This window comes from Quercus suber, unplaced genomic scaffold (genome assembly GCF_002906115.3).
Source record: "Quercus suber isolate HL8 unplaced genomic scaffold, Cork oak 2.0 scaffold_86, whole genome shotgun sequence".
Lineage (NCBI taxonomy): Eukaryota > Viridiplantae > Streptophyta > Magnoliopsida > Fagales > Fagaceae > Quercus > Quercus suber.
Window position 1 is genome coordinate 969,260 of NW_027069551.1, and position 10,080 is coordinate 979,339.

Genomic DNA, 10,080 nt, shown 5'->3' on the forward strand with positions numbered 1-10,080 from the left:
AATACCCTTTCACCCCCCCCCGGTCCCTGAGACCCCCCCCCCCCCCCCCCCCTTCTCTTTTCTCTCGTTTAACAGAATGGAGGAAGCACATGCTAGGCTAGAAGAGCCAGCAGTTCTTTTCAGAGATTAATATAAACAAATTTCTCATGGTATTATCAACACATATTGCATTACCTGCAAGTCTTCCATCACAGTAGGGTATGCGTCCTTAAGATCAATGACAGCAATGCCCCATACGAATTTCCTTATTAAGTAAAGAAGTTGTTCCTTGTCCCTCAAATCATGCTTGGACTGCGGACAAAGAAAAGTCAAAAAGTCATCTACCATGAAAGAGGTATAAAGAAAAAGGCTGAGTGCAACTTAAAAGCTATCAGCTGATGAAGATCTGCAGCTACATAAATTTAAGGTTACCTTGTAAGAGAAACGCTTCCCATCATAGTTGACTTTCAGGTTATTCCTCAAACTATCAAATACAGCTTTGTTGGCATTGATATCAACATAAGTGACTTCATTAATTTGTTCCGGGGTAAAGGCTTGCCTTGTCTGCAAACACAAGGAGCAATAAACTAGCGCTTAATAGCATTCACCTGGTCCTACCTACTGTAACTCACATTGACCTCTAAAGATGGAAAAAGTAGATTATGTTTCCGCTAAATGAAGCATCACAATCACAGTGTGTGGGGCCCACAAACGGTGATTGTAATGCTACATGTAATGGAAACACCATGTGCCTTCTCCTAACAATGTCACAAAAGTCAGAAGAAGGGGGACGAGTGACATACCCCATTATTACAGTAAACTAAAAATACAACTACAAATTGCCACCAAGCATCTATATAATTTATAATTACCTTCAATTGAAAGCACATCAATCAATTAAGTAGTATTGGTTTTCCCATGAAATCAATGTCATACAAACAAGGTTTCAAGTTTCCCATCCCAATTAATTGAGGAAGAAAAAGTAGGCCAGTTAAGTGAATGCGCATACTAATATAATTACTTAAAAAGATCAATATAAATCACAGATAATAACTCAATTCTACACTAGACCATCTCGCTCTTTTCCAAATTAACATTGACCTGACAACTGCACAAAATAAGACACATTAGGATCTGAATTTTCCCCAACTCGAGTGAGCAATAAACACCATCCATTAAGAGCATTCAGCATTTTAAATCAAACGGCAACACAAATAATTGCATCAAGGAACATATACAAATTAATGAAGGATAAGATGGTTGGGTACAAACCTCCAGTAGAAGATTTATGACACGCTTCATTTGGGCCCCTACAGGGGCTTTCCGGATACTGTTGATATGTTGAAGTCTCTCTGTATCATTTGAAAATTTGACAGCAGGAGCAGGGGCTCTTGCAACTGAAGGTGCTGCTGGTACTGGCATGGATTTATGTGTTGCGGCCTTGTTAGATGCAGCAATACTTGTGAGGGTCGATTGGCACTTCTCTTGCTGCTTCTTGAATCTATCTAATTTCTCTTGTAATGCCATCTAGAAATAAAACTATTTGCTTTTAGGCTGTTCAAACCCGCCAATAAAAAGTAAAGATATGATAAAGGGCTTTTAAGTGCAATATTGTAAACTTGGTCAGAATTAAAGTGAAGACTAAATCATCTCAATGATTCCAAAAATTAAATACTTGAGTCATAACATGTAAAATTCAGGAAGAATAAACAGCTAGTAATCAAGAAGTGACTATAAGTTACTAAAAAACTTCATACAACACATAAGCAATTCCCAAATTCTTCAAACAGAAAGAAGTGAAAGTGATGACGCTGTTTACGTACTAAATGTTTAAAACCTCTTATCACAGACCCACAGTTAAATCAACATGCCCTGCTGTAAATCTAACTATGAACAACAAAGTTTCAATAGTCTCCCTACGTTAAACTTCAAACCTTCCAATGGCCTATTCCAAAAAACATGTGCAGCATATGAAGAACAGAGCACAACTAAGAAACTAAGTTTCCAATAATCACACTTCACGACTATTTTTTGATAATTCAATAGTTGGAAGAGGGGGAATTCGAACCTTTTTTTTATAGGTAATAGAAGTTTTATTGATTTGAAAAGTACAATGTGTTTACAATAGTAAACCCACTGCACTTGAGATGAATACAAACAAATCAAATAGAAAAGCTAACTAAAATTAAGAAATCAAACATGGTAATATAATACGTAAAACCCCAAATACGAGACCACTCAAACAAAATCCTAGCTAGCAAAGACTCTGAAAGATCTGCAGGTCTCCCAATGTCTTCAAACGTACGAGAATTGTGTTCCCACCAAGTAAGCCACATAAGACAAGCCGGTACCATATTCCAAACATTTGAAGAAAAATTCCCCAACTAATTCCTCCATAAAAACCTTGGACGTTTCCACTATACGCACCAAGAGGTGCTAACTAAACTACAAGGCTCTTTGCACGCTACACAACTATTAGTAACCAAACAACATTTATCAATGATTACAAAAAATCAATAATTTAGCTAATGGGGCATGAGCATAAACCGCTTAGTCTGTCAGGGGTGAATGCACTTGGATTACCCGGTTTTTACCTTTTTGACATACTCTATCAAAAAAATCGATAATTTAGCTCATGTGCATAAACTGCTTAGCCCGTAATGCCCTTGGATTACCTGAAAACTGATTTTTGCCTTTTTGGCATATGTTATAAAAAAAAAAAAATCAATAATTTAGCTCATGGGCATGAGCATAAACTGCTTAGCCAGTCAGGGGTGAATGCCCTTAGATTACCCGGCAACTGGTTTTTGCGTATATTATCAAAAAAACCAACAATTTTCCAATGATTCATCTCTAAAGTTGAAAAATTAATCCAATTCACAGTATGTCTAGTACTTGGCCCAGTTGGGTCTAAGTTACTTCTCTTTAATTAACATTTTTTTTCCAAACATACATGCTTAAACCATACCAAGAGCACCCATATTTTTTAGTTCTACAAGTAGAAGAATAAAAATTGGGTATTGAACCTAATTTGCAATTAAAGTTAAATTCCAAAGACAAATATGATACAAATAATGATGGGCTAACTTCACCATCTCCTTAAAAAGCTTAAAAAGAATCACCTTGGGTCGTCGATGGAGCAAATTGGGTTCGGTTTTTCTGACCTAACAAATTTTTTCTGATTTTGACGACGTCGTTTTTCTTTTGGTGGTTTTATGGGAAAGACGCGCCGTGCTCGGATGCGAGTGTAATCTGAGAGTAACGAGGGAAGAGAAGGACTTATAATGGTTTCGGTCGGTTATTTTTGACCTCTAGAACCGGCGTCGTTTTACACTCAGAAAATTTTGTTAATGAACTGTTTTTTTTTTTTTTTTTTTTCCTTTTTTTTCTTAAAAAACTTCTATCCATTGCTTGGGAGTTGTGGTCGTTGGTGTTTTGTTTGTTCGGAATTCATTGGGTTATGCCTCAGAAGGTTATTGAGTTGTTTGAGTCTTGGCAGGGTAAGTTTGGTCGACATAGAAATATTGAGTTGTGGAGAATTGTGCCTCATTGCTTGGTATGGTGTATTTGGCGCGAAAGGAATGCTAGAAGCTTTGAGGGATGTGAACGCTCTATATTAGAGTTTAAGTCGTTTTTTTTACACATGCTCCTCGATTGGAGTGTGGTCTTTTGTCATTTTTCTTGTTCTTCCCTTCCTATTTTATTTGATCGTTGTAATCTTCGTTATTGATTTATGCCCCCATAGTACATTTCCAATGTACTCGGGTTGGCTATTTTTAGTTTTTTAATAAAACTTTCGTTAATTATCAAAAAAAAAAAATCAACATGCCCTGCTGTAAATCTAACTATGAACAACAAAGTTTCAATAGTCTCCCTACGTTAAACTTCAAACCTTCCAATGGCCTATTCCAAAAAACATGTGCAGCATATGAAGAACAGAGCACAACTAAGAAACTAAGTTTCCAATAATCACACTTCACAACTATTTTTTGATAATTCAATAGTTGGAAGAGGGGGAATTCGAACCTTTTTTTTTATAGGTAATAGAAGTTTTATTGATTAGAAAAGTACAATGTGTTTACAATAGTAAACCCACTGCACTTGAGATGAATACAAACAAATCAAATAGAAAAGCTAACTAAAATTAAGAAATCAAACATGGTAATATAATACGTAAAACCCCAAATACGAGACCACTCAAACAAAGTCCTAGCTAGCAAAGACTCTGAAAGATCTACAGGTCTCCCAATGTCTTCAAACGTACGAGAATTGTGTTCCCACCAAGTAAGCCACATAAGACAAGCCGGTACCATATTCCAAACATTTGAAGAAAAATTCCCCAACTAATTCCTCCATAAAAACCTTGGACGTTTCCACTATACGCACCAAGAGGTGCTAACTAAACTACAAGGCTCTTTGCACGCTACACAACTATTAGTAACCAAACAACATTTATCAATGATTACAAAAAATCAATAATTTAGCTAATGGGGCATGAGCATAAACTGCTTAGCCCGTCAGGGGTGAATGCACTTGGATTACCCAGTTTTTACCTTTTTGACATACTCTATCAAAAAAATCGATAATTTAGCTCATGGGCATAAACTGCTTAGCCCGTCAAGGGTGAATGCCCTTGGATTACCTGACAACTGATTTTTGCCTTTTTGGCATATGTTATAAAAAAAAAATCAATAATTTAGCTCATGGGCATGAGCATAAACTGCTTAGCCCATCAAGGGTGACCCGGCAACTGGTTTTTGCGTATATTATCAAAAAACCAACAATTTTCCAATGATTCATCTCTAAAGTTGAAAAATTAATCCAATTCACAGTATGTCTAGTACTTGGCCCAGTTGGGTCTAAGTTACTTCTCTTTAATTAACATTTTTTTCCAAACATACATGCTTAAACCATACCAAGAGCACCCATATTTTTTAGCTCTACAAGTAGAAGAATAAAAATTGGGTATTGAACCTAATTTGCAATTAAAGTTAAATTCCAAAGACAAATATGATACAAATAATGATGGGCTAACTTCACCATCTCCTTAAAAAGCTTAAAAAGAATCACCTTGGGTTGTCGATGGAGCAAATTGGGTTCGGTTTTTCTGACCTAACAAATTTTTTCTGATTTTGACGACGTCGTTTTTCTTTTGGTGGTTTTATGGGAGAGACGCGCCGTGCTCTGATGCGTGTGTAATCTGAGAGTAATGAGGGAAGAGAAGGACTTATAATGGTTTCGGTCGGTTATTTTTTACCTTTAGAACCGGCGTCGTTTTACACTAAGAAAATTTTGTTAATGAACTGCTCTTTTTTTCTTTTTTTTTTTCTTTAAAAACTTCTATTTTTTATTAAAAAAAATTAAACTCAAATATAATAACGCGGTTGTAAATAAGCTAATTATGTGAATATATATGTTTAACAAAAAAAATATGCGTATATATATATGAAAAAATATACTTATATAAACTTAAGATTAAGTTAATGAAATTAGTATTTTTTTTTTAAAGTGAAATTAGTATATAAGTTCATAAGATATATTAAATTATTATTTGAAATCACTTATATATAGTTTTAAACAATACAAGATTAGTAAAACTAATTTTTATAATTTCATAAATGAAAATTGATATATGTAATTAACTTAAATAATATAATTTTAACTATAATTTAGTTATTAATAATTAGTATAGATTTGTAAAAGGGTAAAAAAAACATTTAGTTTCGGTGGTTCTCTCCGATAAAGTCATACTAAATGGATGAGATAAAAAGTAATTTTGCACTTCCAGTACTCAGTTCAGTCAAATTGTTAATTACAATTTCAACGCGATTCTAGCCAAGGCGTAGCTAGGATATTTTGCTTGGGGGACCAAATTATATATTCCTATGTTAAATTTATAAATATATGGTATACAAAATAATCAAATTTAAAATATAATAATATCATTTCTAAACTCAAATCAATGCATCTAAAACTAAAATTAAAAAATAAAATTAGCTAGGGAAAATATGAGATCATGACGAAAAGATCAAATTTTTAAAGAAAAAAACTCCCCAAGTTTGTGTTTCCAATGCATAAAATATACAAAGGAACACAATGCACTTTTTTTTTTTTTGGGTAACAATACAGTGCACTTTTGGATGCGAGGAACACAATGCACTGCACTTTTATATACTTATAAAAAAGAAAGGACACATGACATCTAGGCATTTGTTAGGCTTTGGTAAAAGTTTATGCTTTAATTGGGTGAGTCTACTTGATAAACTAACAGTGGGGCAAACTAACTAAAAGGGTCATCGTTTGATTTTAAAGGAAAGAATAGGCAAATTCACGTAGACTAGGATCTATGAAATTTTTGTGGGAGCCAATCATTACAATTTTAAGAACCCAGCCTATTTTAATATATTATAAGGGATTTCAAAGTTTTTTTTTTGGTGGGGGGTGGGTGGAGTGGGAGGGAAATGGCCCCCCAACGTTACATGTGTCTCCGCCCCAGATTCTTGCAAAGCCAGTGTTCTTTACTCCTGACTCTTATCTCGTCTCTTTTGAGAAGTAAATAAGCATCACTTTTTTGAATTCGCCTCCCTCAAATTTGCTGATTCTTAAAACAAAACATGACCATGTCATAAATCAAAACCATAATAACCTAATGCAGCATTACTTGCAATAAAGCACCATGGATTTCCTACCTCCAAAAACCAATCTTCAGCTATGGTTAATTTATTGTTATTACATAGGTCTGTCATGCTTAAAAGCCTCCTGGATAGAAAATAAACTGCAACAAGACATATAACAAGGATATTTGATCTTTTTTTTTTCTTTTTCCTTTTTTTTTTTTTTTAATTCTTATACTACCTTTTTATTTAGTAAGTACAAACCGACTTCTGAAAGGGATGCATTTATTAGAGAAAAAGGTAGTTTGATAATGTAATAAGCAATTAAAGCATTGTAGACTTGAGAATAGACATGAACTAGAAGATTTGCACTGTGGCAAATCAAAATTGTGTTGAAAAGGGCACCCAAACATGAGCTATAAGGGGTGTAAGGCAAAATGTACCGTGTTTACAATCTTCCTGTGTCAACATCTGCATCTATTCTAACCATCTAATTACCATAATGAGTACAGAATATTGTTACAGCCTTCACAACAAGAAGTCAAGAACTCTTATGCAAGCACAAGCTGCAGATTCTGGCTTTCAAGTGCAACTTCATGTCACACTCTCTAGAAAGATTTACTGCCTTTCTTTCCCATTCCAGTCTCCACAAGAATCAGTGGACAAAGAGACGCTCCCTCTTGAAAAATTTACCACCTTTCTTTCCCATTACAATCCCCAATACACTAGATGGACGAAGAGACTTTGTATCTGGCCTCCATTGCAACTCTTTAAAAACAGAGAACAAAGTTGAGAGTGAAGGAGAGATTTCACTATCCTTTATATTCTTACAGGATTCAACTCTAAGGCTTTCAAGCTCCTTCCAGGAAAGAATTACAGACTCCAGACCTTCGGTAGTTAGCAATGAGCATCCCTCTAAAGACAAGAACTCCACCCTCCTGTTAGAAAAACAAGATCCATTATTCTTACTATCAAAGAACACTTCATGCAGATATTTAATAAGTAATCTTAATAAATGTTCACCAGATAATTACACGTTATATTGGCAAGTCATAGGTCAGTGGAAGAAACTCTAAACATGGTTATTCCTATATTCAGTTGAGCCCATGGCAAAATCCACAACCTAACATCATCATTAGTGTAATTCAGCATGTTACGCATAAAATTGATTAGAAGCTATAAAAGACACATGGATGTCATGGTTCAAAAATAGTTTGTGTACACAAAGTGTATCAACTTTACACAACAATACAAGTGTGAATAAACACTATAAATACTAAAATTTCAACCACTAGTATAAATTCATTTGCCTTGTAGCTTTATGTAGCAACAAAAGTAAACAGAGTAAAGGAACCCCCTTTTTTTAGAAGTAGAGTAAAAGAAGCCATTACCTGCAACAACTAGCTAAGCTGAACATGTCATTATCCAATCCCCAACAATCCTGAAGTACCATCTCCCTCACAGCCCCACACACCATAAACATCGCTTCCACACTCTTCTTATCCCTCAAGTGACACTTGTGCAAATGCAACCGTTCAAGAGCCGGGCAACAACCCAAAAAATCTTCCGGCCCAGGACTCGGATCAATCCTCTTACATGACTGAAACCTCAAAGTCTTCAAATTCTCACAATACGACAACCCCGCCAACCACCCATCATCCATCCTATGATCACAAATACTCAACTCCTCCAACATTTGACAACACTGCCCAATCGCCTTAATACCATCAAAACTCCCCTCACAACCATAGAGCTCAAGCTTCACCAACCTCTTACACCCTTGTGCCAATATAGTCAATCCAATATCCGAAACCAACGACCCATAAAATCCATCCACATTCCCAACCAACCTCAACACTTGCAAATTAGTACACGCTGCAATGCCACGCAGAACATCATCATTACACATATGCAATTCCAACTCTTGTAATGTCATGCACTCCTCTGCCAAACTCAAAACCCCTAACTCACTAGCTCCTATAACCGAAACCTTACGCAAGTTAGGACAACCACAAGCAAGCATTTTCAACCCTCTATCAATAACCTCCACAGGAAACAAACTATCCTCACAAAGCTCATTCCATTTCGTCGAAAACCCAGATCCCAAATGCATCGAAAACACCCTATTCGTCAACAAAATCCCAGAATTCCGAGGAGAGAAGAAACACCCAGATACCAAATCCACATGGGTCAGATTTGGGAACCGAAAAACCAACCGACCCGATTCGAGAAAGTGCCAAGATAAGAGCTTTAGAGTCCGAACTAAACGGCCTTGGAGGTTAAGCCAACGCTTGCAAACAAGGGAGATTGAGTTGTGATTGGAATCTGGGAGTTTGGAGAGGATTTGGAGCAGGGTTTGGTCGGAGAGTTTCCGGGTCGGGTCGGACTCGGATCTCGGGTAACTGAAACTAGGGTTTGGGAATTTGGGGGAATTGGAAATGGGGATTTGGGTTTTGGGCATTTTGGGAGATTTGGTGTTTTTGTTGTTGTTGTTTTTGTTTTTAGTGGTGGGAGTGATAGGAGAAGAGAGAGATTGGAGTTGCATGGTGAAGATAACATGCTTGAGAGGCTTAGTGTTTTTGAGCCACAGGTCTGACCAGCTTGGTGGTCGTTTTTTGGGGCTAGGGTTTTCAGGTTTCTCTGGTGCAAATGACATCGTTTTCTCAGATTTGAAACTCAAAGACTACTTCTAATATTCTTTCCATTCCCTAAACTCTCTTGGATTTTCAAAGTCTCTGTGTGTGTGTTTACTGTGAGAGTGTGAATGTGTGTTGGGATATTTTCTTGAAAATGTTTGGTTGAGTGAAACAGATTTTCTCTGGTCTATTCTTTCGTTTTCTGTGTGTGTGTGTGTGTGTGGTAAAGACTTTTCTGGTTATTAGGCCAACGGAATTGGAATTGATGGGGAAATGAGATTTGAACGTTTCCCAACAATCATTTTCTTGTTTGGGGCGCTTTTTTGTTGTTACCTCACAATTTGAATTTTGGGGGGGCTACGCCTACGTGGCGTTTTTTAAAAGTTATCGGGGGAAAAAGAGAAAGCCCAAAAAAGAAAAATGATTTTTTGGGCTTGCTAAACGAACTATAAAACAAGAAAAATGTAAGAGACTGATTATTTTTTTTTATAAAAGATTATGAGAGACTGATATTTTGTTTGAATATTTGACTAAGCATGAAAAGGTAATAGAGAGGTTGCTTCTAACTTTTTTTTTTCTTTTTTTTTTTTGGGGGATAAACAACTGAAAGGTTACCTCTAATTTTGATTTATGTATTTATGAGTGAAACATGATTTTTTTTTTTAACCAAGTGAAACATTAATTAAATAGCTTACTATCAGTGATTAGTTTGTTAAGGTATTATTTAATCTTAAACTTTTACTCTAAGTCTAAAGTTCTTACCAACCAACGAAAATGTCAATTTGTATCTATAAAAAAATAATATAAAAAAAGTTCTTATTTTTATTTTGGTGTAAGTTTTTACTATAAAA

At 35.6% G+C, this 10,080-nt stretch overlaps 2 protein-coding genes across 4 annotated transcripts; both read right to left on the minus strand.

Moving 5' to 3' along the window:
- Positions 1-59: 59 nt before the first annotated feature.
- On the minus strand, positions 60-5,194 carry LOC136067807 (uncharacterized). 3 transcript variants are annotated; one of them, XM_065774102.1, is made up of 4 exons: positions 5,050-5,194; positions 1,252-1,506; positions 412-543; positions 60-291 (listed from the first exon to the last, which is right to left on the minus strand). In XM_065774102.1, the coding sequence occupies exons 2-4, from the start codon at positions 1,504-1,506 to the stop codon at positions 145-147; spliced, it is 534 nt and encodes a 177-aa protein (XP_065630174.1). In that variant the 5' UTR covers positions 5,050-5,194; the 3' UTR covers positions 60-144. The 3 variants fall into 3 exon arrangements, with proteins under 3 accessions (XP_065630174.1, XP_065630176.1, XP_065630175.1); XM_065774104.1 differs by lacking the exon at positions 5,050-5,194 and adding an exon at positions 3,102-3,244 and having other exon boundaries at positions 1,252-1,533; XM_065774103.1 differs by lacking the exon at positions 5,050-5,194 and adding an exon at positions 3,102-3,243.
- Positions 5,195-6,946: 1,752 nt separating this feature from the next.
- On the minus strand, positions 6,947-9,365 carry LOC112019784 (F-box protein At5g51370). The gene is made up of 2 exons (XM_024052307.2): positions 7,985-9,365; positions 6,947-7,531 (listed from the first exon to the last, which is right to left on the minus strand). Exons 1-2 carry the CDS (start codon positions 9,247-9,249, stop codon positions 7,249-7,251), a joined length of 1,548 nt encoding a protein of 515 aa, XP_023908075.2. The 5' UTR covers positions 9,250-9,365; the 3' UTR covers positions 6,947-7,248.
- Between the last annotated feature and the right edge of the window lie 715 nt (positions 9,366-10,080).

Coding starts and splice junctions, on each gene's coding strand:
- LOC136067807 (XM_065774102.1), bottom strand. CDS start 1,506: ATGGCATTACAAGAGAAATTAGATAGATTCAAGAAGCAGCAAGAGAAG. Junction 544..1,251: donor TCATAAATCTTCTACTGGAG/GTTTGTACCCAA, acceptor TTGTGTTTGCAG/ACAAGGCAAGCCTTTACCCC. Junction 292..411: donor GGAAGCGTTTCTCTTACAAG/GTAACCTTAAAT, acceptor CTTTGTCCGCAG/TCCAAGCATGATTTGAGGGA.
- LOC112019784 (XM_024052307.2), bottom strand. CDS start 9,249: ATGTCATTTGCACCAGAGAAACCTGAAAACCCTAGCCCCAAAAAACGA. Junction 7,532..7,984: donor AGCTTAGCTAGTTGTTGCAG/GTAATGGCTTCT, acceptor TTTTTCTAACAG/GAGGGTGGAGTTCTTGTCTT.